The sequence below is a fragment of the Hyperoodon ampullatus genome, assembly GCF_949752795.1.
Source record: "Hyperoodon ampullatus genome assembly, chromosome: 19".
NCBI lineage: Eukaryota > Metazoa > Chordata > Mammalia > Artiodactyla > Ziphiidae > Hyperoodon > Hyperoodon ampullatus.
The window spans coordinates 56,047,686-56,075,611 of record NC_136932.1 but is presented as its reverse complement, the minus strand read 5'-3'; the positions used below and the strand labels follow the sequence as shown (position 1 = coordinate 56,075,611).

The window sequence follows — 27,926 nt, the reverse complement described above, 5'->3', positions numbered from 1 at the left end:
AGGTCACCCAGCATCTCGGGGCCTCTCTTTTGTCTTCTGGAAATGAGGGGTTTGGGCAGGATGGTCGCTGGGGTCCGTGCACCTTTCTGATTGCGGGGGAGGCGAAAGAGAACAGCAGGTACAGAAGCAGAAGTTCAGGTGGAGGGGGGTGCGTGGGGGGACTTGCCCACAAGTGTGTCCCCAGGGCCAGGTGGTTTCCCCACCAGGGTGGGCCCCTCAGCAAGCATCCTCAGCTGCCCCAAGGGAGCCCTCCGCACCGCTTCTCTGCTGCACGTGGCAGCTCAGGTGGCCACGGGCCTCTCCAAGCAGGACACCAGACACCACAAGCTGAGAAGCCAGCACCGGGCCAGGCACGGTCTGCACCTCCTGTAGATTTTCCCTCCACAGATGGGGACCCTGAAGCCTGGAGAGGTAGAAACCCTGTTCAAGGGGTCACAACCAGTAAGGGGCAGGGCCACGATTGGGACCCAGGTGGCCTGCGTCTTACCTGCCATACCCCATCATCTTCCTACCATCCGTCTGTCTAGTACAATCACACTAGCCACGTGCAGCTACTAAGGTTTAAATTTAATTTAAGTAAAATTAAGTAAAATGGAAAATTCAGTTCCTCGGCCACACTAGCCACACTTCAGTTACTCAGCAGCCACGTGGCTAGTGGCTACTGTCTGTGCAGAATATAAAACGTTTCCATCACCACATAAAGTTCTGTTGGATGGAGCTGTTCCAGAGCCTACATGAAGAGGTGTGTTATGATGAGGGGTGCTTGGTCCCCACACGCACATGCATGCACGCATGCCTCTCCTGGAGAGACCTTGTGTGTCGCCATCCCTGTTTTCCGTTCCTTGCCTGTCCTGCTCAGCCCAGAAGCTGGTGGTGGTTTTGGGCAAGCCTTTCCTCTCCTTCCCTCCCCGACCTTCCTCCCCAGGGGATAAGACGGTGTGCAGGGTCCCACGTCCTGGCTCGGTGAGAGTGCCTCGCTGCTCTGTGCACGTGGTGCAGCCTACCTCCCTTCACCATCAGGTTGCCACTGCCCCCTCCGTGTAGCACTAGTCCCAGCAAACAGTTAAGGATCCTAACACGGTATAATTTGGGGGAGGGGTGACACTAGTGGACCCCTCGCTCAGGCCCCCGTCTCATCTGAGAACCTGCCCTCGGGCCCCCATGAGCCAGCCCAGGAAATATCTGGTTGAATTGTGTCTCAGGGACCTGCATCCTTGGGTCTGCCCTAGATAGACATGTATGCAGGACAGACAGAGATGCAAGAGTGACCAACCGAGGCTGGGTAGGATGAGATGGGGTCCCCCAGGTGCCTATAGCCCTTCACCACAAGCCAGGGCTTTGGGAACAGAGCCGGTGGGAGGGTGGTGGTAAAGGGACATGGAACGGGCTTGGGGTGACCCTGCCCCTGGAGGAGTGGCCTCCTGTGGAAAGGTAGCTCTGTCTGCTGTCCTGGAGCCTCCAGCAGCCGAGGATTCTAGCACACAGTGCCCAGGCAGGCCCCTGTGGGTTTCCAGACTCCTCCTGGAGCCTCGGCCTCAGGGGCAGGGAAGCTTTGCAGCGTTCTGACGTGAGTCTCTTGCCCCGTGCCAGTAAGGAATGTCTTCAGTGGATCTGGCCAAGGGGGCTGGGGTGTCGAGGGGTGACCCAGGGGAGGGCAGCCCAGCTCTGCCCTCTCCTCGCCCCTGTCAGGGTGGCTCTGCTGGCCCCCTCCCCATGCCTGTGAGTCAGCGACGTCAGCACAGCTGGTCTCATCCCCACCAAGCTGTCCTGGTGTCTTTTCTTCGTGGTCTTTCTTTTCCATGTTCTCAGCGGTGCCCACTTCACCCACTGCCCACCTCGTCTCTCTTGTGATGCGTGTACCTCCCGCACCCCTCCCAGCCCTTCCTGAATCCATCCTGTGGGGTGATGCGAGGTAGCTAAGAGCAGCGGAGGGACACCCCCGTCCTGGAGGGCTGCTGAGGTCTGCATCCCGTGTGTCCTCAGCACACACCGAGTATCCTGCATCCCCTGCAGGAAGGTGCCGCCTCTTCCCCTGAGTTGGCCCTTTCTGTGAATCCCCATCTCATCTGCTGGTGTCCCTGCTTTACCTGTGTGACCTGGGCTTGCTGCAGACCTTTCTGGTTGCACAGCTGGTGTTAAGAAATGCCTGTCTCTGCCCACCTTTAGGCTTCTATGAAAATAAAGGAGAGCTGCTCCAATAAAGGGGGCTGTGGGCTTCAGATAACTCTCAGAGTGGGAGTGGTTCTCTTGCAGAAAGACTGAGTGATGATCAGCCACCGTGGACGTGGCTCCTCCTTCCCAAGCCCAGACGGTCCACCGCGTGCCCCTCCCCCCCAGCCCAGCCCTCGTGGATCGCTGTGGGGACTGGACTTATTCACGATCCTGATCGGTGGTCTCCTCTCTTTTTTCCCCTTTGGACCCTCATTTCAGTTCAATCTGTTAATTTCTGTTCTTATTTCACTTTGCAGACTATTTGCCGATTTCACAAGACATAATTTTTATCAACTAGCTCTTAAGAGAGGCATAACAAATTGGGGTGTGCTACCATTACTAGAGAGAGGACACAGTCCCTGCCGGGGCCACCCCGCTGCGGTCAGTGCCCACTGAACACTGTTGTAGCTGCCTGTTGGACCGAGTGTTCTTTTTCTCATTTTTAATTCTTGGAAAAGACTCCTGTCCTCAATGCTTCTTGCAGTTTTTTAAAAGCAATTTTATTCTCCAGTCCCCTCCCAGTTTGCTTCTCGTATGCACTGTGAACTCCTCCCCACGTATTCCACCTGCCGCCCTCCCAGAATGTAATGGGGCCAGAGGGAAACTTCTCACAAACTTTGTAGAGCCTTCCTCAAGGGAATCTAGGAAGAAGGCCTCAAAGTATTTTAAATAATTACCAAATAGGCTTGTTGGGGCATTTCATGGGTGAGCTTTTAAGTGCTGGTGCCCACAGGGGTTGGGGATATGTGACTTGGAGCACTTATGTCCTATGGCGGACAGAACCAGAAGTGAACACACACACACACACACACACACACACACACACACACACACACACACAGAGACTATTCTATAAATACTAATGTGAACGATCTAATCTGGAAGAAAAATTATATAAACATTATCTGGTGGTCTTTGTCTTTGGGGGCCGGTCCCTCAGTGGTTGTTGCTATAATAATGCACATCTGTCTTCGGGAAGGGACAGTGGAGGCACCTGGGTGCTGCCGCCACATCTCAGGCCCTGTGGCCACCGATCCACACTGGGTCCCTCTTTCCCTAGCACCTCTGCCCTCACCTCGCTGCCTACTGGCCTTGCATTCCCTGCTGGCGTCAAGGGCCTCCTGGCCCACTGGGGTCAGAGGGCACAAACACAGAGGGTCTATGCTGATCAGGTCGGTACCCCTGATGGTCACCCCCAGAAGGGCTTCCTTTCCCAATGATCCTGATCCGTCCACTTCCCCACTCTCTTGGATTAACGAAGTACAGCTCAGCTGGGCCCTCAAGAGTCACCCCTTGTTCACGCTCAGGGTTTGTGAGAAGTGACCTGCGTGCTTCCGTCGGATGCATTCAGTCCATCCTTTTGAATGTCAGTGTCCTTTAGACCCAACCCGTGCAGTTGTGTTCATCTCATTAAAGATGCTTGATGTAATCATTGGTTACTTTCCTTTTATTTGCCCTCAGGCTTTTTCATGAGTGCTATTTTTTCTTTTTAATCTGTATGGCTTTTTTTCCTCTTTATTTTGTTCTGCTATGAATTGCTTTGCTTTGGCGAACTTGTCCTAGTATGCTTGCCTCACAGACGTTTTAGCCGTTGTGAATTTTCTTCATCTCTGTAAATAGTTCATCTGTGCTTCTCCCTATTGCCGTTTTATTTTTACCCCTGTAAGCAACTGAGGTAGAAAAATAAATTGTTTACCACGGACATGCTGTGTGCTGCCGTCTCTTAGCCTGACAGTGTCCTGCTTGCGCTCCGGGGGAGGTGAATGCACTAAATAACCGGTACCAGTGACAGCCTAGTGCGGTTTCTGAAAGCATGCGCACTCCCCCTGGCTGCCGCCTGTCCGCAGCCCTCTCTGCTTCCTCGTGTCCCCTGCACTTGCTCGAGGTGGCCCCGTCCTTGAGCTGCTCCTTGCAGAGCGTCTGCATGCAGCAGCTGCTCCGTCCGCTCCCATGCCCCTTCCTCTGCCTCACCCCCTGCCCTCAAGTGAAAATGCCACGGAGCACCTGGAGCCCCTCGCATCTGTGCACCAGGTCTGTGTGAGCCCATGCACGCACTGTGCACACCTGCCCACATGTGGTTTGCACGTAGCTTGCTCTCCTAACTCCCCTGTACGGTGCAGGTCTGAGGAGGCACCTGTGTTGCTGGACATGAAGCTAGAAGATCTCATTTCCAGGCGCCACTTGGCCACATAGTAGCCATGTGACCTTGAGCAAGTGACTTAGCCCTCTGAGCCCTCGGGATTATAATAGTGCCTAGTGAGTTAGTTAGGTTTTTAGAATTACCTAGGGTAATGTGTATATGTGAACATGCCTTATAAATCGGTGAATGCTGTACAACTGGAAGTTTCAGAAACAGTGGGCCCTGGTGTTCTTATTCTACCACTCTCCGGAGTGGTTTTCTCTTCCCCGTCACCCCCGATGAAGCTGCCTGCTGGTGGATCTACTTATCAGTGAAAGGAATGATTGAGAATCCCCAAGGGAGTTGCTGGGACTTCTTGCTTCACCCCTCCTCTTCCCTTCCTCCCTCCCCATGTACTGATCATCAGGCAGTGGATTAGGTACCAAATATCTGGACAGGAATAAGGCTAGCTCCTTCAGGATGCTCATGGTCCAGCTGAGGGAGAGAGCCAGTGATCAAACCCATCGAGCATCATGGGACAGGTGCTTAGCTAGAGAGAGGGAATCTGTCTCTGCTATAAGGGGACAAAGACAGGCTGCTGGTCCTGCCTGGGGTGACACCACTACTGGGTCTTACAAAGTCAAATAAAATTAGCTGGGTAAAGAAGAGAAGGAAGTGTATTCCAGGTAGAGAAATGACGTGCTTAGTCGCTGAATCAAGTATTTTTTTAAAAGACAGAAAATGCAGTATAATAATGCTTAGGCAAAATAAGAATTTGTTTTTTCTCTCCAGTGTAAAAGAAGCCTGGATGTGGCTCCACAGTATCAAGGGTCTGGGTTTCTTTTATCCTTGTGTCCTAATCTCTTCAGTGTAAGACTCCATCTTATAGACTAAGAAGGCTGCTCAAGCTCCAGCCATGACGTACTCATCCCAGAAGAACACATCTCTTCCCTTTAATAACACTTCTTAGAAGTTACGTGTGGCACTCTGCGTAGATCCCGTTGGTCAGGCCTTAGTCACATGGCCACTCTTAGCTGCAAAGGAACCTCAGGAATGTCTTTATTCCTGGTAACCGTGTGCCAGCTAAAAACAGGATTCTGGTATTAAGGAAGAAGAGTGAAATATGTATTAGGGGACACTTAGCAAAATCTCTGCCACAAACCTGAAAGGGGCTGCGGTGCAGGTCCCAGGGGTTAAGAGCCCTTAATGGGGTGGGGGTGGGTCAGGGGAGACGAGGTTAGAAAGGGGGGCAGGTTCCGGAATTCACATTTGATCCACAAAGTCCATGAAAAGCCCTTAGAGGATTTTTAGGTAGAGGAGTGATGCGGTCAGATTTCCAAAGTGAGTCAGAAGGGGTTGGAGAGGTGCGGGGGGGCAGTGAGGGACCCACGTGGGTGAGTTCAACAGAATGCTCCCCTCTCTGCACTGCCCTCGTCCTCTCTGCCTCATCCTCTCTGGGTTCTGTTCCTCTCCCCCTGCCTCAGGTTGGCTGTGACCCTTTGGGGGTCTTTCAGCTCTACTGGGACAGCAGGGTCAATGCAGCCCCACCGTGAAAAAAGTGTCTGAGCCACAGCCTCGGCTACTGAAGTGACCTCAGACACAGGGCCCTCGGGGCAGCCAGGAGAGTCAGGCTAGCATCCCTGGCTCAGTGCTGCCACCTCCCTCCTAGGATGATTGTGTGGGAACAGCCGGGTGGTACAGGTTCCAGGCGGGGAGACCCTGGGACTCTGGTTCAGGAAGTGCCAGTTTGTGCTTCTAGGTCCTCAGTGACGGAAAACAGATTTCATTCAGGTGCTGATGTTGACCGATGGGGACTGGCTTCCTGGAGCACTGGCTTAAGAATGATCTTGAGGCCAAGTCTTAGCTCAGCAGAAAGGGAGCTGTGGTTGATTAGTGATGCCTGCATGGTTGCTGGATCCGGAACTCACAACTGCTCACCACGTATGTTGCCTTCCATGTCTCCAGTCTAATGATGGATGGGTCTCAGGTGCTGGTTGATTTTTGGTCCCTCTAAAAGATGGTCATTCTGTTCCACACCGAGGGAGGGGGGTGTGATCTGAGGAGAGGAGAGGTGCCATAGCTCAAGGATGTCCTGTTCTCTCTGGCGGAGAAGCTGCTGTAGCCCATCTTCAGTTGTGGCTCTGCAGTGTAAGCTTCGGTCACATCGTCTAGTCTTTGGGCAAAGACCAAGTCTTAGTGGTCTGTCATATCCTGAGGGCCGTGGCTTGAATGTGGGAAGCAGAGTGAAGAGAGCCCGCGTTTTTGGAAGGGGAAGGAGTTTGCCTTATGCCAGATGACTGGGGAAAGCAGCCACGGGCAAGGGGCTGCTTCCTGAGCTAGCTCACACCAACCTGTCAGTTCCCTCCGGTTTACCACATGTGTGAAGTGTTCAGACGTGCTGAGAGCTGCCACGCCAAAGGCCTGGGGCCCTGCCTGGATGGATAACCTGGGCCACTGCAGGGAATGACTCCAGAGGCCTTCCGTCCACCCCTCCCCCAGCCCACCCACATGGCGGAGACCCTCGTGCTCAGCCCCCACTCGGGAAACCTGTGCTCGTACTCCCACCAGGCAAAGTTATGCTTTTTCTGGTCAAGTTCTTGAAGAGACAGGAGCAGGCCTCCCTCCCAGCCTCTGTGACGCTGTCAGAGGAGGCGATTCCAGGGCCACTGTGGTGGAATCATAAAACCAGCGGCTTGGGATGTACCCCTCACTCGGGCGTCTGTTTAAACCTCAGGACTTTCCTCTGCTTACGTTTGTAAGCGGCTCTTTCCTCACCCCCTACCCCAGAAATGCCCTCAGGGGGCACCCTGGTATACCCTGACGTGGTAGGTCCTCAGCTCTGCCGTGCCGCCTGGCTCGGGGCTTCTGGCTGGGTTCCAGAGCGGAGCCCCCCCAGCGAGCGGTGGCTGGCTCCTGGCGGGTAGGGGAGCCCACCTTGACATGCCAGGGCGGGCTGGTCGGCTTCCCAGGTCTGTTGACATGTCCGCAGTCCCAGGCGCCCCCAGCTAGATGTTTCAGCACTGTAAACAGAAACGCTCCCTCGTAAAGGGAAGGCCCACCTGACACAGCAGCCCGCACACCTCTGCTTCGTCACCAGCCCTCTATTCTGCACCTCCCTCCAGCCCTGAGCTTCATCTCTAGGGATTACCCCCTTCACAGGTTGGATCCACAGGCAGATTTGAAATCACAAGCCAGCTCCTCCTGTGGCCAGCCCGCTCCCACGCCCCCTGGCCCTGTGGGTACTGGGGGCTTATCCCTCATTTGAATATTAAAGTCAGGCTTAGCCAGGACAGTGTAGCTGCTGCTTTAAAAGAAAATGAGGAAGTAAAATTCAGCAGCGCACCCCTATTCTGGCAAGAGCTGTGGATGGGCCGCCCTCCCAGGCTCCTCGCGTCGCGTAGAAAATCAGGAGCTGATGCTATTCCCAGATGATGAAAGCAGAGTGTCGTGCCTAATAGGCATTTAATAAGTGTTTGCGGAAATGGATTGAAGCAGTCTGAATTGACGGGATTGCGGATTTCACTTTCAGTCAGGTTTCCATGCCTCTTAAAACTCCTCTGCATGCAAAAGGGAAACGTGACTCGGGGTGCCAAAGCCAGAGCCCCCGGTTCTCAGGAGGGAAGTCGGGAGACTGCGTTCTTGTCCCCAGCTTGCTGGGACAGTAAGGCCACCTCTGGGCCTCAGTTTCCCCATCTGTCCAATGGGGCCATTGATCTCCTTGTCTTATCCCCTTCCTCACATGTTGTTGAGAGGGTCACTGACCAGGCATTAAAAAAACCAAAACAACAACAACAACAACAAATCATAGAGTGTGAGATTAGAGGCAGACGGCAGTGCCAGGCCTGAGGGATGGGCAGCTCACGCCTCTAGGACAGCCAAGGACAAACCAGAAGGCCAAGATGGGCCCCCAGTCCCTTCTCCCCAGGCTGAAAAGACAGAGCAGAGTCCTACCCCGAGATATTTTCCCGGAGTCCAGGTCAGCTTGCATCCCCTGCCTCAGAGACACCCCAACCAATGGGGTCGCCGTCGGTGCTCCCTGCACCTTCAGTTGGGGGTGGACCTTGAGAGCGCATTCTCTGTACTGTGCTGGGCAGGGTCATCAGGACCTGCCCGGGGCTAGATCCTCTCTGGGCATTGGGAAGGGATCCTGATAAAGCGAGTGAGGAGGTCAGAGCCTGGAGGGGCGTCGCACAGGCAGCCAGATGTATCCCTATGTGGTCTGACTGGGAGGGGCGGGGAGGGCTGGCAGGGTTGGGGAGTCATTGACTGCCAGGAAAGCTTTCAAGAAGTGGCACCATCTGAACTGGGTTTTGAGGTGCAAATAGGAATTTGCCACGCAGCCAGTGAGGGACGGGTACGCCATGTGCAGGGATTAGCAGGTGTAAGGGCCCCAAAGCATTACACGGCTTCCCTCCCTGGCATTCCTACCTCTGGTGATGATTCTGTGTGCCCCATCTGGGCAGGTGCTGTCCCCTTACCTGGGCCAGGACAGCTGGACAACAGACTTTAGCACTGAGAAGCTGATGCCACTTCTACCCAGACCTAGGGAATCACGGGCAGACACTTTGTGGACCAGGGGTGCTGTCACCACCACTGCCTTAGGCTGTTCCCTATCGGGGTCTCTGTGGATTGCACTGAGCTGGTCCCAGTGGGCCCTGGGTGCTGGCTGCCCAGGGCTGGCTTCCTTTGAGGCCAAGAGCCTTGCCCAGTTGCAGTCACCTAGAGAAGGACAGGAGAGCGAGAGTGCAGCTGCTGACCCCCCTCGGAAGCCCTGCTGCCCTGCTCTGAGCCCGAGGAGGCCCCAGGGCAAGCCTGGGTTTGCAGGGGAGGGTGTGGGGCCTGTCCTGCATCTCTCTTAGTGGAGCTGGTTTAGGGCCTCTCCACACTCTCTTCGTCTGACCTCTGGCACCGCCCGTGAGCGAGCTAGGATTCAGGTAAGGCCTGCAGCAGGTAGAGGCCCCTTCTCGCCCACCCTGTTGTACCTGTCCGTTCCTCTTCCACCCATTGCGCACTTGCTTATCAGCACCTGCTGCATCACAGCCCTGCCCCAGAAGCTGGGGACACAGTGACGAAGCAGAGAGACATAGCCCTGCTTTCTAGGGCACGTGCTGGGAACAGAGGAGAGAGCAGGCTTCCACTGGATGGAAGGGCCCCCAGAGGTTCCTCTGGCTGAGCCCTTCCGAGAGGAGTTGGGAGGGGTTGAACAAATGCAAGGGCAAAAGGGCAGGAGCGACCGCCAGCGCAGCTGACGGGCGCGAGCACCAGAGCTCCGGGGGTCTTCAGCCACCGCAGCCAGGCCCTCCCTGAGCCCCTGCGAGCCCCTCACCTCCTGCCGTCCCATTACCCACCTTGTACTTCAGATAAGACGTATCCTTACCACTCACAGGCAAATTATAAATGTTATCTATTAAAGCCCTTTGTATGTGAAATGTCATGTAAATTAATAGGGTTTTAGAATAGGAAGGCTCCGCTACTGTTATTACCTTGGGCAATAATAATAAAAATAGAAAAAAAAGTTATTATTCCACTTACTGAGAGCTCACCCAGTGCCAGATAATGGTGCACCGGTGCCACCCACTCACTGAATTTCACAGCAGCCCTAAAAGGAGGTCATTAGTCGCGCTAACAGGAGCCAAATGAGGCCAAGGGAGGGTTACATAACTCCCCGTCTTGGGTGGCACAGCTAATGAGCGTGGGAGATGGGATTTTTGCCACCTTGCTTTTAGCCACGTTGTGCATGGTCTCCTTTAACCTTAACTCTCTGGACCTGAGTCCTTCACCAAGGAACGTCTCCCTGGGGGTGTTGCACCGAGGGCCCACTGAGATGGCTCCGGGGGAGCCTCTTGGCCGTGGAAAGCGCCCCAGTGGCAGCTGCTCTTCTTATCATCAGTGTAACGATCATTTTCTCATCATCTCGTCTGCTTTAAAGGCGAGGAGACAAAGGAGCAGCGGAGGTTCTACACGTCACCTTGTCACCTAGGGCTGGCATGCAGTGGCGTGATCTGCCGGCTGTTCAATTTTTTTTTTTTTTTTTTTTTCCTCAGTACGCGGGCCTCTCACTGCTGTGGCCTCTCCCGCTGCGGAGCACAGGCTCCGGACGCGCAGGCTCAGCGGCCATGGCTCACGGGCCCAGCCGCTCCGCGGCACGTGGGCTCTTCCCGGACCGGGGCACGAACCCGCGTCCCCTGCATCGGCAGGCGGACTCTCAACCACTGCGCCACCAGGGAAGCCCCTGTTCAAACTTTTAATCATTTCTGTACTGGTTGGTAAATAGCAGCTGCCTTGAGCCCCCAGAATGCCTCCCCCTCACCTCCCGGGGGTCCCCCCCAAGACCCCCTGACCATCCCATGGTCCACCAGTCAGTGCCCAATTCAACACCTAAAATAGCCTGTCTCAGGAGTCAAAAAGTGATGGACTCTGCATTTACAGGAGCGAGAGCTTGAGATCACAGATGTTAATTTACTCACGGAGCTAGTGATGGGGCCAAGGTGGGAGCCTGGGATCTTTCAGCAAAAAGTCTTGGGGTGCTCAAGACTTGAACGTTTTGCTGTCCTGGTGCACAGAAGTGGGTACTATAGGGCTGCTGTTTGCAATTGTGCCGAGCCCTTGCACAGGCCCGTGAAGAACGAAGCTGGGGGAAGTAGACAAAGTGAGGAGGCCCAGGAGAGTTGAGGCCATTTAGATTTAAATGGCTCAGTGAGAGATCCTACGGGGAGGATGCAAAATGTTGACTCTTTAACTGGCCATTGGACATCTGAAACTTTGAGAACGGGACATGTACAAAGCCATCTGCACCGGGAGCTCTAGAAGGACCAATGGTCAGACCAGTGGCTTGTCCTGACACCCGTTGGTGGTAGGTGGGAGAGTGTCTGCAAAGCAGAAATTGCAGTTTTATGAAGAGTGAGGGGAGGGGTGGTACAGGAGAGAAGGAGAAACTCTCAGAATAGTTTGCTCGTGTCTCCTGAGAAACTACAGCCTGAAACGCCTACACTTTGAAGGTCTTGGTCTTGGTCTCTGACAGGCTGATGTTTGTTCTATAGGCAAGTGGGTGTCCCTGGGCTAGCCAGGACCACAAACTGCTGTCCCGGAGCAGCGAAGGCTGGCTCTGGAGTGAACTCCCTGTGGCCACTCTCACCCTTGAAATCTTGCTAGAGAGAGAGCAATGCGGAACGAGTGTCCTCCTAGGGCCAGGAGCCGGGGCGGAGCACTTGTAATGTATCAGCCATTCCTGATACTGGCCCTCTGGCCAGCACTGCAGAGAAACCTTGCCTTGTCCCCAAGGCCCCAGATAGTCAGGCCAAAGCTAGAACTCTCTGGGGCCCAGAAAGGGAAGGATTTGCCCCCAGCTCGGTCGGTCCTGACTGAAAAGAATTTTGAGGGACCTGTGTCTCGGTCACGTGTACCAAGGGCCTAACTTGGTGATTTTTTTAACTGAATTGAAGTGGTAAGACCTTTAGGGGCTAGGTCAAGATCATAGCCATGGGAATGCTTCCATTCCCTTTCCTTTTGTTTGCTGGATCTTGGAGAAAAGAATTAGTTGGAATGGCCACCCCCTACCCTCCACCGTCCTGCAAGGCTGAGTCTTCCGATCGCTGCTTCCCTCTCCAAGCAGGATTTGGTGTAGCCACACCCACGTCCTGAGCTCAGCTATGAGAAGACCCTATAGTACACACAGTCAGGGGCCTGGCTACAAGCTAGGTGGGTCCAGGGTAGAGCCCCCCCTTCTCGCTGGCAGAGTGGCCAGAGCTCCCCTTCAGCCCAAAACCCTGCTTCTCGGTAGCCAATTTTCTCTCCTTTCCGGGGAGTTGGTTTGTGTGCAGCCTGGTCCCACAGCTGGAGACCCCTTTCCCATCAGCACTAGTGACTGGAAGCTCTGTGAGGGCAGAGCGTGTGTGTGTTTAGTTCACTGCTATGACCCCAGTGCTTAGAATAGCGCCTGGCACGTAGTAGGTGCTCAATAAATATTTATTGAGCGGATAAGAGGCTGAGAACGGGTCGGGAGTTACGGAGGCCTCTGAGGTCGGTCCCTGCAGAAGTTCTAGGTGAGCAAGGGCACTGTGGGCCCCAGCTCTCTGTTGGGAGGCAATACGGCCCCCCGGAGAAGGATGCCGGGCCAGAGTCCCCAGGGAGAGCTTTCCGCTTCCTGCCTCCCCAGGACCCCAGCAAGCAGTGCCTAAAGCCGTGTTCTCAGCTCCAGCCGTGCTTTGGGGAGCACTGGAAGTTTCCTTTGTCCAGGCTGCACCCAGACATATCAGAATCTCTGGGGGCAGGGCCCAGGCATCAGAGGAAGAGGGAGGCAGGAGGAATTGCCTGGAGCAGCTGCAGGTGGGTGACAGTGCCCACCCTCGGAGGGACCCTGGGCAGCTCTCCACACCTCCTGGAGATGCAGGGCGTGCTGGGGAAGGGGGTGGAGTGTGCTTAAAGCAAGCACGACGTAGGGAAAATGGTCTTTCCTGGTAGAGCACATTATAAGAGAGAGTTTTATAAAGATGCGCCTCAGAAATCACAGCCTGTCAGGGCCGTAAGGAACCTCGGAATTCACTCATTGAAGGTCCCAGGATTAAGTAGTGACCAAGCCAGAACTGTATCCCAGGCGGCATCTTCTCAAGCCAGGAAGGGGAGAGGACACGCAAAGTAAGAGGTCCGTGACCTAATCCCCCGCGGTGGACAGGACAGGGGGCCCTTCAGTGTCTACTAAGAACCAAGGACACCCCAAGACTTCCTCTAAATCAAGGATTCTCTGCCCTTGATCCGACAGAGAATCCTGTGCATCTCTGCATGCATCAGAATTATCTGGAAGGCCTTTAAAAGATAGAGACAAAGGCCCTACCTGGTTCTTTGTGTGCTAAAGCTCCCTCAGCCAGGCGAGAAACCCACTGCTCTGAGCGGAGACCCTGAAGTGGATCTCAGAGGAGATGGTCGCAAGGCTTAGATTCTCCACCGTGTTCTCAGGAGGGCCCTTCCTTCCACAAGGTTAGCGGGTGACAGACTACGCAGATGGGCGCCTCAGTTTAACCTTTTGCAATTTTTGAAAAGCCTTTAAACCACAGGTTCTCCCCCTCGGCTGCACCCTGGGGTCACCTGGGAGGCACTTAAAGGTCCCCCTGTCCAGGCTGCACCCTAAACCAGATAAATCAGAATCTCCAACAGTGGGACCCAGGCCTCAGCATTTGTGTAAACTCCCCAAGTGGTCCAGTGAGCGGCCAGCGGTAAGGATAGTCCGCTAGACCGAGCAGGGCACTCTTTCTTGTTGTTGCCGGCCCACTCCTGTAGGCATTTGAGTTTGCTGCCCCTGGGCTGCAGGGTCACGGGAGTGGAGAGGCAGCTAAACATGCAGGCAGTGCTGCCTTTTCAGCTCAGTTCACCCAGTGCAGTGCCTCCCAGCCCTGGCTCTCCTCCACCACCTTAGGGCATCTGACCATCATCATACCAGCTGATGCTCCACAAGAATCTAATGTGGGACAGACTCTGGACTAGGTCCCAAGTGGGACATGGGACTCGGTCCCCACCCTACGAGAATTTGCCACCCAGCAGGAGAAATCAGATGTGCACGTAAAAATAACTGTGCCTAGGTAAGGCAAAAACTGGTAAGTGCCACAGAAGCAATAAAACGTAGGTGTGGTGTCGTAGAAGCCTCCAAAAAACCAAAAGTGCCATTGACTTCTAACTGGCACTAAATTCTCACAGATCCAGAAAGTCCAGAAAAGCATCTCATTCACTGTCCGTGGGATGGCAACAGATGGTAACTTACGTGAGTTACTTACCCCAGAGGTGTGATAGTGCCAACCCCAGAGGCGCCGCTTTCCAGTGACAGAGGGACTTGGGTTTGTCATCCTCTTACACCAGCAAGACAGGCTCTTGCAGGCTCAGAGCTGAAGGGGTTTGAGAGGTCATCTGGCTTGACCTCCTTACAGGAGACAGAAGTTGGTTACTCGGGGCGCAGAGAAGTGAAACACGGTGCTCAAGTTATAAAGCAAGCCAGGGGCAGCGGAGGCTGGCGGCCAGGCTTTGATGCCAAACCCAGTGATCCTTCTTTTATTGCACTGGTGGGGCGAGGAACTCCAGACTGGTGAGATTGAGTCTTTAGGTCTGAATGACAACTGCTAGGAGGCGTGGCACCTGCCCGTGCCTGGAGTTCCACCATTAGTGCTTCATTCTTTCGTACCCAGGCAGCCTCTTTTTGAATGCAAGATTCTCTAACCGGAGGGCCATACTACCTTCCGAACACCTGAGTCGCCAGGTAGGCAACCTATAGCTCTCAAGTCCTGAGGTTTTATTAGCAAAACATTTTTCTCCTTGCTGCCTGATTTACTGCTAAGAAATGGGAGGTATTAAGCCACTGGGGTCACGCCAGCCGGCTTGGCCCGGTTGTTAGAGCTGAAAGGAACGCATATTCTAATTTTGAGGTATGGAAATGTAGATGCACTAAAATGACGTCATGAAGTTGGGACATCCTGAAAGATTCCAGACCACTGTTATCAGTAGGAATTCAGGCCTCCTGTGTGCTAATGACCCTCTGACCATGTGGCCAACTACGGAGAAGGTGGAATAGCCCTGCACGAGGGAGAGCCCTGTCTTGAGGGCAGGGCTGATGGCTGGACAGAGACCTGATGGGCCTCATCAGAATGAGAGCTAACACTTGTTGAAGCTTACTTCCTGGCAGGCATTCGTCTAAGCACTTTGCATCTATTAATCTCTGACTAATATCATCATCTCTTTTACAAATGGGGACACCAAGGCACAGAAAGGTTAAGGCAGCTTGCCCAAAGTCACTCAGCTAGTAAGTGGCTGAGCCAGGATTTGAACGCAGACAGGCTTCGTGTCTGTGCACTTGGCTATTGGGCTAACCTGCCTCGCCAGGAGAAGCCTGGTTGCCCCCTTCACGCGTTGGCCAGACAGGCTGTGTCGAGGAGGGAGCCCTTCTCTGCATTCCCAGCAGGAGACGGGGGACGGTCATCTGGGCAGTGGGGTGCTAGGGTGGCCACGGGCACTCATGGACCAGGGGCTCTGCCACGCTTGCCTGGGCCTCAGCCCCAGCAAGAAGCCCTGAGCCCTGCCAGATCTGCCTAATTCCCTGCAGTCATCCCCTGAATACCCCCTGCCAGGGCAACCCAGACCCCCCCATCCCTTCAAAAATAAAATAAGAGGTTTCCCAAGGAGGGAGTCTGCCGCAGGTGACCCCTGGCTCCTGAGGGCCTGGGGAGAGATGCTGAGAACAGGACCAGGAGCCGAATCTGCAAGGCTCTCCCTGTTCTCCCACCTCCTCCAGGTCCAGCCCTGGAAGCTCCTGGTCCTCAGGTCCCTCCTGCCGTCCTGGAGACAGGCTGCACTCCATGGGAACAGCTGTAGGCCCATGATGGCCCCTGGCTGGGGCGGCCCCAGCACCTGCGCGCGCGCGCGCGCGCGCACGCACACACACACACACACACACACACACACACACCCCTTTCCTGGATCTGTGCTCACGCATCCCCCACAAGCCCCGCCACCAAGGAGAGCCCATTGGCCTTAGAAATGGCATCAGGGGCTTAGCTGCCAGGTCATCTGGAGAACGTATTTGGGGTGACCGGTGAGGCTGGGCGGCCTCCCAGGACAGGAGGGGGATGGCAGGGAGCTGGGGAAGTGGACCAAGAAGACAGCCCTGGGGCAGGATGCTGGGGCAGCGCTCTCTCCTCCCCGCTTAGGAGATTCCCAAGGAGGCCAGGCTGCGCGGGGTGGGGGGGATGGGTGGGACGGCGGGCTGTGTCGCCACAGAGGGCGTGCTGTGAGGGCTGTCTCTGCGGCTCTGGGCACACCGGGGGGCTCCCGTCCCCTGCTCCCCCGCCCCCAACACCTGTCACTCCGCTTAGCCCCGTTTTGATGGTTGAGTTTAAATTCAGCCCTTAGCAGTATCTGCTGAGCAGCCTCCAGCAGGAGCCTTTATCTGAGATTAGGGATAATGGATTTCCTTTCTTGGATAAGGTTTTTTTTTTTTTCCCTCCCTCTTTCCTCTCTCTTTCTCTCTGACTTTTTGTCCAAAATGCACTCAACTCCAGAAAAGAGAGCTTTTGTTAGAAGTCTTCTTATGGACTCAACTCCCCCTCCCTCCCCGCACCACCGTTTTTTTCATGCTTCCAAGGAAACCTGTTTCAAGTAAGAAGTGAGAGAGTGCAAAAGAATAAGGACCTTCCCCCTGTCCCCGCCCTCTTCCTTCTCCCTCAGGGTCCCCTGAGCCCTGCGCCGGGCCTGCAGCAGAGCCTGGGGTAGAGTTGGGATGGGGAGAAATAACTTGACCTCTTCCTTATTTTCCTTCAGCACTTTGCGCAGGCGCCCACATCTTCAGAAATCTAGATCCTGCCTGGAAGAAATGGGGAGAGGACTTGGTGGGGGAGTCCCTTCCTTGGTCTTGGCAGGGGTCATTGCTGTGTACATTTATTTCACCTGGATCTTTCTTTTTCCCCCTTCAACAGCCCTATTACCATATTTAAATGCAAGTATGTCTCTTTTCGTTGGCATTTGAAGTAGCTTAGCCTGACGTTTCTAGAATAGCTCCTTCCCTTTTGAACTTCTTTCCTCCCCAGTAGTTCTGTGTAGCTAGGGCAATAGTCTTAGAGTTTAGTGGGCTTCTAGTTTGCTGTGTCTGGGGGACGGCCCTCTCTCTCCTTCCCTGCTCCCCGCCCTCCACGGTGCATGTGCCTTCCCTTACCCGCCTCGTCCTGTAGCAGTTCCTTATCTGGAAGGCTCAGTGGCCAACGCTGAGCCCCTCCGTTGGGCTGTTTGTTTGCTGCTGGCTTCTGGCACATCATTTAAAACCACAGTCACCGGACATGGGTCTTGGGATCAGGCCTCCAAGCGTCTGCTTGGAGGCAGGTCGTTCCATGCGTGGGGGAGTGTGTCTGTGTGTGTCCCAGGGCGTGGCTGTGCGTGCACATGCTAGTGGCCGAAAGAAGCCCCGGGGAGGGGACTTGCCCACCTCTTCCTTCACCCGGACACTCTGCAGCCACACTGGGTCACCTCGTCCTTCTGACGTTTAGTCCCACTGCTGGGACAGCCTTGCTGCCTGGTGCCTTGTCATATCAAACCCCCCCCCCCCAGGAGACCCTTCAGTGCCAGCTTGATTGGGACGGTGGAGCTCAGACAGAAGAGCCAGATCTAAATCCCCCTAATGTGCCTCCAGAGCCACAGGCCCACCCCACGTAGGTCTCTGCAGCCCCACACTTCCTCCCCCAGCTGGACCCCCGGAATGCTTCACCCCTAGGCCTGGGGCTGTGATACTGCTGGCACTGAAGTCTGGAGTCAAGATGGCCAAGCAAGCCTGAGGCCTCAGGAGAACAGCTAGGCTTAAGCCGTCCCCTGGCCAAGGTGCCTGTAGTGTCAAGAGGCCACCCCCCCAGGGCCTCCTGCCTGTGGCTCAGGGCTGACTGCTCCACAGGGACCCCTGCCTGTGACCGGGCCATGCTCGGCCCCCGCCAGCTCTGGACAAGCCCTGGGGAATCACCAAGGTGCCCGTGCAGGGGCCGCAGGGAGCTCGCCCTGCTCTCAAGAGAAGTTACTCCTCATCCTCTTCAGTTATTTTGGGGTGCCGTCTAGAACCAGTTTCCCGGGTGACAAACGTGTGGCAATCAAACACACCTAAAGATGCTGTGCCTTCCAGAAGCCTGAGAGCCGCTGATCCATGTCCCTCCTAAAGGCCGACCCATGGACATCCCTTCCCACCCCTGTCTTCTGTGTCGGGGCGGGGGACGTGGCCCTTTCCAGGACCCTCCTTCACCCCAGCTCCTCTCTCTCTGCCAGGCTTCCCGGCAGCGGCTTATGGACCAGTGGCGGCGGCAGCGGTGGCAGCAGCACGAGGATCAGGTAGGAAGGTGTGCGGGCCAGGCGGCTCCCAGGCACGCCCAGTGTGCAGGGGAAGGTAGAGGCCCTGTTGGATGTGTGGCTGCGTCTGCCCACCACTCTCACCACAGCCCGGAGGGGGGCGGGGGGCGGCCCCAGCCGGGGGGGGGCTCAGTCACGGGACCGCAAACCAAAGGTAGATGATGATTCCCTCCCTCAAAAGAGAAAAATGGATTTCTTTTGGACTTCGGACGGCCCCTTCCCCCGACAACCGGCTTCAGGGCACCCGTGGGCATTTCCCTCCTTGGCTTTTGCTGGTTCACAAGGCCCCCTGCCTCGAGTCTCTGACCCAGCCAGAGAAGTTCTAGCGTGCCAAGGGAGACTCAGAGCCCATCCACGTGGTCCTGGCCTTGGAGCAACCCACCCCTTCGGCCCCTGCTGCCCTTGGCAAGTGGGCTGGCTGATCGGGGCTAAACCCCTAGTCCCCGAGGGTCAAACGTGAGGCCAACCCTGACCCCAGGGAGTGAAGCTGCTCTTCCTGAAGCCCCCAGGCCATCCCAGACTCTTTTCTGAGCCGAGACCAGAGAGCTCCGAGACTCTAGCCGCCAAGGGAATTGGGGTGTTCCCTCCCATGAGGTTGCCCAGGTCATCTGGTCTCCAAATCCAACCTTTGAGGGGGTCTGGGACCCTTGGGGTGAGCTGGGAACCTTTCCCCAGCGGCACTGTGGGCTCAGGCTGGAGCTGGGCCATTGTCCCTCTCTCCCAGATGCCCTCTGCCTTCCCGAGCAAGCAGGGCTTCTGCTGTGTGCTCCCCCATCCCCCAGGCCACCGAGAGGCCCCCCACCTCCTAAACCCGGGAGCCATGGTTTGCAGCTCTCCCCCAGCACCCCGCGGCCAGGGCGCTGGAGCACCCAGGGAAGTTTAGTTTGATGTAACAGGGCTCTGAGGAGGGCCGGGGGAGGGAGGTGCTGCTGAGGGTACCAGGAAGTGGGGCATTAGAAGCCCAGAGGGCAGACGCCAAAAAGACCCAAACCCTCGGTGGTAAGAGACTGGCACAGTGCGGCCCTTTGGAAATGTCAGTAAAAATCCGTTCCATGCAAACTGGCACTGCCTCAAGCTACAAAGGACCCACTCCCCTGAGCCACCCGCTGGGGGCTTGTTTGGAGGGGCCAGGGAATTCTCAGGGGGCTGCTGAGGGCGTTAGCCAGAGAGCTGGGCGGGGGCACCGGGCGCCTTTCCTCGGCTTCCGCCTGCCCAGCCGGCCTCCGAAGCTCCCGCCGGCCCTCTGGCCAGTGTCTCTTGGTCCCCCTGCCCTGGGGGCGGGTTGCACAGCTGCCTAGTGTCTCCCTGTTCCATGTGGTTTTTTAACTTGAGAGCTTTTGGGTATCATTATAAACGAGCCTCTGTCCTACCTGTGCCTGGGGGCAGGGACAGAAAAAGAAAACTCTTGAGATGTTTGAGTGTTGTTGGTTTTGTTTTCTCCGTTCAGTTTCTTTCTTATTGTCACTTGGATTATGAAACTAAACTTTAACCCAAAATTAACCCCTGCCTCTCTCCCCACCCCCATCCTCCTTGACTTCATGGCAAGTTTAAAGGGCAGCATGGGGTTCTTTGAGGGTCTGAGGGTGGCCTCCCCACGGTCTCCGCCCCCTTCAGCCACCCCGCCCTCTCCCAGACCCCCAGAGCCAGGCGGGAGTCCCACCCATCCCCTCTAACTCCTAACCCCAAAGGTCAGAGCCATCTCCAACCACCCTTTTTCTTTCAGGATCAGTGGTGTTTTATTTGTAGCCATTTCCATCAGGAGCAAAGTCTCCCACGGGCCGTTCTAGGTCAGCCATGCTCATCACCGCACTGTTAGTGAATTCTCTTCAGGAGTGTGCTCCCAGACCCCCTGCCCACACCAGCCTGGGTTAGTGCAAGGAGCAAATCCTCAGCTCGGAGGTGCCCGCCCCAGGATGCAGGCTCGGCCAGGAAGCTCTAGGGCACCCCCCCAGTGCAAGCCTGGGTGTGCCCGAGGGTGATGACCAGGCCGTGCCTGCCAAAGTCAGAACACTGCCCAGGCTGGAGGACACCTGCCCACGTGCAGACAGGGTAGCTCGGCCCCCACGCCCTCCCCTCTTTGAGCCTGGAGCAGGGTTACGAGGCTGGGGAAGGAGGATCTCCAGCTCTCTTTCTCTTAGTGCACTTTGACCTGTAAGGACTCTCCCCTCCCTCCCTCCCTCCCCCTAGAAAATGATCTGGACTCCACGTCTGGCAGGATGGCCAATTATTGACCTGTCACAGTGGCCCCTGGGTGGCACTCTGGCATGTATGGGAGGGGCTACACAGACTTATTGGGGTGTGCGCATCGGCCCAGGCCAGCAGCGGAGCTCACTGAGGGCTGATTGCCTGCTCTACCTTCACCGCCTCCTGCGATCCTGCCCCGCCCATCGTAGCTCCTCCCCCGGGGACAGGGATGCTCCTTCAGCCCCCCAGCACCCCCCCCCCCCCCCCCCCACCAAGCAGCCTCGGCTGTTGCGGGGCATTACAAGTTCAACTGCACTCTCTCCGAGGGAGAAGCTGGTCTAGGGAGTCTGTGGAGTGCCGCCCTTGAGCTTGGTCCCATGCTGAACCTGGCCGGGGACTCAGAACAGTGGGAAACAGGGTCTCCGCTCCCCAGGGGCTCTCAGGCTTGGCTTAGGGATCAGGTGGACTATGGAAGGCCCTCTCTGCACCTTCACGTTTGTCAAGCTCCACAGTTTTGCGTGGGTTTTCCCTTCCTTATTATGACGTGCCGGGGGAGCTTCCGGAGCGGAAGCTCCAGCCGGAGGCCGTGGGGTGGGAAGCAAGCAGCTTCGGTTTTGATGAGCTGGACAGCGGCATCCGTCAGGGCTACGGTGTCAGGGTAGGAGGGCCCTGGGCCTGCAGCTCTGCATCACCTCAGCCGACTTCTCTGGGCCAGCCCGCCCCGGACCTGAGGTGGGTGGGCTCAGGTGACCCCCAGGGGGAGGTCCCGGCGACTCCTAGACGACTTCACTATCAGTGTCACTTTTCTTTTACCTTCACCCGGAAGTTTGAAACGTCATCTTTTCTTGTGCTCAGTCGAGACTTTGTTTGTTCATTTTGATCGTATCCATTCAGTTCCAGCGGCCCCATCATGCCCCTCCCCCCAAACCTAAATCAAGTTTGGTAAACGACTCCCCCCCGACAAGTGAGGGAAATGGTTCGAATCTCCAGGCTATTTGATTTCTGGGTGGCATCGCGGGTGGGTCCGTGTATCAGTCTCAGGCCCCGGCCCCAGCCCATCCCCAGCCCAGCCAGGACCCCTTTACTGTGCTTTACACTTGCCAGCTTTGCTCCCATCTAGTGACATGAGCTCCTGACGCTGGTGGTGAGTGTGAGAGTCATATTCTGTTGTCTTTTCTCTTGCTTGGTTGGGGCTGCGGTGAGAGTGTCTCTGAGGCATACTCTCCCGCCTCTCTTACACTAGGATCTGCACACCTCCTCTCACTCTTCTGAGCACGCTCAGCGGGAAGGTTTGTCCACACCTATTAATCCTCTCTCAGTGTCCAGCTTCCTGTTAGTACCAGCTGGTTTGCATGTTTTTGCTTGTTCAGATGAAACAGTTCAAGAAACAAACTCATATCCAACTCTCGAGAAATGTCTTTTTTTGTACACTTTCGTTTTCGATTTTTTTTTTTTTTTTATTAGTTACAACTCCGAAACACCTGTTGTCCAGTAAAACATTTCACAACCCCTGCCTGTTCTTAGATTGTATGTCTCTGTGGGACTGAACTAAATGCATGCACTGTAGTAGATGTACTGGTAGCCGTAGCTGTAGTTGTAGAACATGCATTGTTGAGTTGATATTACAGGGCCTCGGACAGCTCGGCACAGCACGGCTGTCTGCGGGATAGCGTGGGGGCCAGGAAGAGAAGGGGCTCCATATTTTCAATGTTGCCAAAGGGCTTGGATCCATGTTCCCGCCATCAGCCACCACCACCTCCCCTCCCACCCCCTGCTCCCCCAGTCCAGGACTGGGCCACCACCCTCAGCTCTAGCCTCCCCAACTGAGATCTCTCTTGATAGTGTCCAACTGGAGTGAAAGAGAACGGAATCGGGGTTGGAAGGGGTCTTACAGTTCTTCCTTGTTCTTGTCTTCCTCCTATGGTTCTTGAACAGATCAGGTCTCTTTTTACTTCTTAAGGCCCAGCAGCAAGGCTCCTCCAAGCCCTCCACTCCTTGAGTCCTTTGCCAGCTCACATCCGGCCCTTCAAGCATTCAGGTCCTTGTGGCAGCCCTGTCTACATGGTCGGAGGGGAAATGGAATATGATGGGGAAAGGGATTAAGATCTCAAGACAGGGGATGCATTTGGTCTTTAGTCAAGGTCGGCATTTGTTCTTACGGTTGGTGAAGGTAAAAGGAGAAAGGGTGGAGGGCAAGTGGGGTGAGAGAGGTGACATTCCTGCTGTGGAGATAACTGACACAGCTTCATGAGGAGTGGAGGTAAGGGGAGGGGAGGGGACTGCTGGAGAGGAAGGGGGCCTGTAATACCCAAAGAGGAGGCCACAGTGTGCCTGCATCTCCCGGGAAGACGTCCCAGTCCTGCAGCCTCTGCCCTGGGTTCAGGGCGTGTGCAGTCAGCCATCTCTGGACACATTGTCTCCCCTCCACTTGCGGTGACACACCATAAGACAGTGCAGAGGTCTCTTAGAGCTTTTGGAGGCGTCCCTAACCTTCGTAAGTTGGTGGAAGATGAAGCAGTAGTTGCCACCTGGGACCTGCTCCTAAAGCCAGGCTGGTTGGTGGCTGTGACCCAACGCTGCAGGATGCAGGTGGGATCTGAACGTTCAGGGTGCAAGTTATCTATTATCAGAGCAGACAGAAGCCCAGGAAGTCCCCACAGAGTGTGCAAAATGGTAGCCCGTGGCATGTGGCCCAGTCGGGGTGGACCAGGATTGAATGTGAGCCGGCAGGTCGGCCAGATTGAGGGCCCCGAGGCCCAGGAAGGGAGATCTGGGAGGAGCCGGCCTTCTGGCCCAGTCTTCATGGGGGTAGGAGTGGGCAATGGCAGAGGGAGAAGCTGGCACTGGCAGGCTTCGGGGCCGCTGAAGCGGTGGATTGACCCAGAGTGGGGAGCAGCAGAGGAGGGTGGACACAGAAGGCAGAGAGGGCAGGAAAGCCCCACCCCACCCCCCACCCCCGCCTGAATCCTGGGTCTGGCTTTGCTGCCCTGTGGCTGGACACCCCTGAGTTTTTGTTCCAGTAAAATGAGCAAGAGTAAAAGTCAAGTCTGGGGATAGAATGACTCGTTTAACTTGAGCCATAAAATAAACACTTTGGGGAGGAGAGTAGATCTCAGACCTGCCCCACGTTTATCTCAGGACATTTTCCATGTCCCCAGTGAAATCCTTTGCCTCCTGTGTGTTAGGGGCTGAGGGAGTCCACACACTCCTCCAGCTGCTGGAGGAATGCGGACATTGTTTGCACCCGTTGTGGCACAAGCCTTAGGGTTCCCAGGTGTTGCTTTCAACAAGCCTGCACTGAAGGTTTGCTTTGTGCCAGGCACCGAGGCATATAAAGGCAGGTAACACTTCTTGCCTTCAGTGGTCTGAGAATCTAGATTCCTTCCGCTGAAAGCCCCACGATGCGTTGTTTCTGGCACTGTCAGCTTCATGTAAAAAAGGAAAATGGATCACTGTGCTGCCTTTATCGCTAAAGATGGCTTTCCTGGGCCTCCGTCAGCAGAATCTGGTGTCCAGGAAAGGGGGGGTGGGGCGCAGGGCTGCAGTGCAGGCATCTCTTCTTTCCCGCCCAGGCTCCCTTGTGCTAGCAGCAAGCATCCTCTGGGGGCTCTGACCCCAAGATGGCCCATCTGTGGGTAAGGTCATGGGGACACCCTCTCATTGGAATAGAGCCAGCACAGTAGCCCAGAGGGAGAGAAAATCTGTGTGACCTGTTAGGACTGCTAACCAGCCAGTTACTTGAAAGACTGTCCCGGAACATATATCTCCCAGTCACTGCCTTGTGCTCTGGGCATGGGCACCTTGTTTCTCAGTTTGTCATTAAAATCTTCATTTCTGGGAGAGCCAGGACTTTGCCCATAAAGAGTCCAGCGTTGGATTTCAGTAACCCCGGTGAATTTATAATAATGTGCGGAGCTGCCCACCTCTGACCTCAGCTTCATTCATTTTCCAAGGGCTTTTGGACCAACTCTGTTGAGGATAAAATACATCAGCTCTAATCAATAATTTTGTAATAGAGATACCATGCGCTTGATAAATCAACCCTAGTGCAATTAGTGACTAGCCTCAAAGCCCAGACCTAAGTATAAGTTAATCCTAAAGTGAATGGAGTGGGAGAATGTTAATGGTCTTCTAAATCAGTGGAATTCTTTTCAGTGGGTGACACATCCGGGCCCGCCCCCTGAGCTGGTTGGCCTTCTCACATGCTGGCTTGGGAGCACAGGCCCTGCTGTCTGGAGGAGCGGTGGGAAGAATGCTGCCCTTGAGAGCTCTATAACAGCACACAGAGCCCAATACAGAGGGGCAGATCCCCTCCTTGTCCTCTGGGCTGGGTGGGGGCACTGCAGGATCTGGGGAGCCCCAAAAGTTGGTGAACCCACGTGTTGGTGAGAGTCATCAAAGGAGCACATACCTGGGTACCTCATGGTTCCTTGTGTTCCTACAGAGCTAAGGCTGTCCTGTCTATTACCGCAGCTACCCCGTGAGATGGGCCGAAAGGCAGAAGGTTTGGGCTCAATTTTACATGTTTGTTTTTATGAGAAAGCTGGGCTGCAGAGTGGTCACATGACTTATCCAAGGTCACACAGCTGGTTACCTGGTTAGCGAGGCTTTGGTCAAGGGTAAAGAACCCTGAACTTGAACCCAGGTCTTTGGCCTCCTTTAAGTAGCCCTGGGAGGAACCATGTTTGTTCATGAAGGACTCACCTGCCGCCCAGACACCCTGCACATATAGGAACATCCTGGGAAAGCCCAGCAGCCTCGGCCGCCAGCTCTGTGTTGGCTGAGGACTCAGGCTCCAAGACCTCACAGTCCAACCTTTCAGATGTAGATTTCAGAACCAGACCCAGGGCACACCTGCGTGGAGTTTAAATCGGCAGATATTTATTAAGTGTTCAACAACAGTAATTATTATTATATGTGACAGGCACCGTCCTAGGCCTTGACTCAGGGTGCTTTGGGCTGTGTCAGAAAACCCAGCTCAGTGTGATTAAATATTCCCGGGGATTTATTGGCTGACATCCTGGAAGCTCTTGGAAGAGTGAGCTTCATGTGTTCAGGGCTCATTTTCTGCAGTTTTCTTAGCTTTGCCCTCCTTCTCATTTCGATATTGTCTTTTTGTGGGTTTCCTATGATGGCAAGATGGCTGCAGCAGTTTCCTGCTTCACATTGCCCTGTCTAGAAGAGGAGCGTCAGGTGGTCCAGAATTGTAGCAAAAGTCCAGAACTTTGTGCTATTTGGTTAAGGCCTAGGTTACAAGAAGCAATCACTGAGGGTGGGATCTGACCCCTCTAAACCCAGCTAAAGGAGCTAAAGGAGCTCCAACACAGTGGAAGAAGGATGGATTTCCAAAGGCAAATCTGGGTACTGATAAAAGGGGGAGAGAGAGACTGATGCTGGCAGCCCTGGGAGCTCATAGATGACTCCAGAGCACAGTCCCTGCCCTAGAGGCTCTCCCAGCCTAGCATGGAGACTAATGTGTACTTACAATATGATGCCTAAGCCCAGTAAAGGAGGAGCACAGAGCTGTGGGGGGAAGTCGAGGAAGGTTTCACAGGGAAGCGAGTATCTATACTTTTAAAGGACAGATAGGAGCTCCCCAGGGAGCCTGGGGAAAGAGCTTATGCAAAGCCACCAGAAGAGCAGAGTGATTTTGAAGGCCTGCAAATGGTTCACTCTGACTAGGAAATAAAATGCTTTGGGGTTGAGGGCAACAGCTAGCTAGAGAGCTGGGCAGAGTCGGAGCGGGGGGCCCTTAGTGCCGTGCTAAAGAGCCTGGGTTCACCTAGGTGACTGGGAGCCTCCGAGGGGCCTGAAACCAAGCAGTGACATCAGATTTGTTTGTTAGACAAGCCAGACAGCAGGGTGGATTAGAGAGACAAGAGGGGAGGCATAAGGACAAGTGACAAACCATGAAATTGTAAACACTCCAGAAATGTTCATATATAGCTGCCCAGTAAGAGATACCGTGGGCCTTTTACTCTTCCCCATTCGCTGATTAACTGTGGGCTCAACGTCATGCTGGTTGGGGGACAGTGGGAGGCTGTCTAATGGGCGGTGGGGATATAGGCTTGAAGAGGTAGAGACAGGCTAGAGTCTGGGAGAGGGAGACCTTGAAAGCCCGATTGATACAGTCATATTGGTGGGAGAGAGAGGCTCGTATTCTTTACGGCAGTGGAACTCAGTAAAGACAGAACCAAGTAAGGAAGGTCAACCTGGCGGTGGCCCAACAAAGCACAACCTGACCCCTTAATCCCTGGGGCTGTGCTGGGGCTGTGGTCTGGAGCAAGCGGAGGAGAGCAAGGCAGGCCCTGGAGGGCATTCCGTCATGGGGAGCCCACCTTCGTCTCCAGCAGTTCTCCTTCGCTTCTGCCAACAAGTTGCTGTTCATTCCCTGCTCGGGGCTCTTGGTGCCCATCCCTGTGCCCTCGTGGCAGCCGCTGCCCCTGGCCGTTCTGCCAGCCCATTTCCCTCCGTCTTCATCTTTGGTCCCTCCGTTCAAATCTGGCTCAGAACACCAGGAAAGCACACCCCATTAACCCTCCCTGGGATATCCCCTCCTTCGCCCTAGCTTCTCAATGTGACCTTGTGTCCTCAGTCTTCTTCCTGATTGGGGAGTTCGCCTCCATGAGAGGCAGGATTTGGAGTCTTTGGAAGGTAGTTTGCATGTTATCTCAGAGTGGGGCCCGCCGTCTCCAACAATATAAACCATCAGTCCTCCAGGAGGCAGCCAGCCTCCTTCTTAGTATAGCTGAGTAGTTACAGTGCAATTAGAGAACGCAGAAAACAAAGGGGCCCTTTGTTCCTGGATGCTCATTAATAAATACAAAGGTCTCCCCTTTCCATCCGGGGCATCCTGCACCGCAGGAGGCGGGCAAATAATGCTTTTGAACAGCTGTGATTGGCTGTTGCAATGAGACCTGTCAGGATGAGAGAGCCGCAACGAAATCCACTCTATGGCGTGGACCAGAGGGTTCCAGCTGGCATCTCAAAATTCAGACCCACCTGGGAGGTCCCTTGAGGGAAGGGTATCCTGCAAGTGGTGGATAGGATGCTAAAGACACTTCCTAGCCGATTTTAATAAAATAACGGTAATAGTAATATGTTAATGATGCCTCACATGTATTATGGGTGAGTCATGTACTGTGCTAAGCCCACCTCCCTTCTCCCATTTGATTCTCATAGCGCTAGGAAATGGGTGCTGTCATTCCCATTCCCATTTTTAAGATTTAAAAACTGTGGCTTAGCACGTGTGAGGTGTCAGAGGCAGGATCTCAGCCTAGGTCTGTCTCATCGGACAGCGTCCGACAGCAGACGCTCCATCGTACCAGCCCTGCCATACCTGCCAAGCTCTGCATCTTTGAAACATACCCTCAACAAAAACCAACCGCTGCCATCAACTCAGTTCTCCATAGCCCTGGTGGAGGAGAGAACCCAGTCATTTTCAGGAGGCGTTCTATGTGTTTTTTGCACCCGCTTCTGCTGTTGCAGACTTAACATCACGGTTCTGTCTGGCTTTCGCTGACATCTCCGATCTGGCTTCTGGTCTCTGAATCTCTTC

At 54.9% G+C, this 27,926-nt stretch overlaps 1 protein-coding gene across 3 annotated transcripts in view; it reads left to right on the top strand.

Annotated features, from left to right (window-relative positions):
- Positions 1-27,926, top strand: part of MSI2 (musashi RNA binding protein 2) — a gene marked incomplete at both ends in the record, with an annotated part of 392,858 nt that overhangs the window by 348,683 nt on the left and 16,249 nt on the right. Inside the window, 2 exons of one of the 3 annotated variants that reach the window (XM_079724999.1) lie at positions 16,780-16,803; positions 18,104-18,166. In XM_079724999.1, coding sequence (XP_079581125.1) covers positions 16,780-16,803; positions 18,104-18,166 — 87 coding nt within the window. Of the gene's footprint in view, positions 1-2,468; positions 2,510-16,779; positions 16,804-18,103; positions 18,167-27,926 lie in introns of those variants that run through there. The other 2 variants (XM_079724998.1, XM_079725000.1) reach the window with 2 other exon arrangements.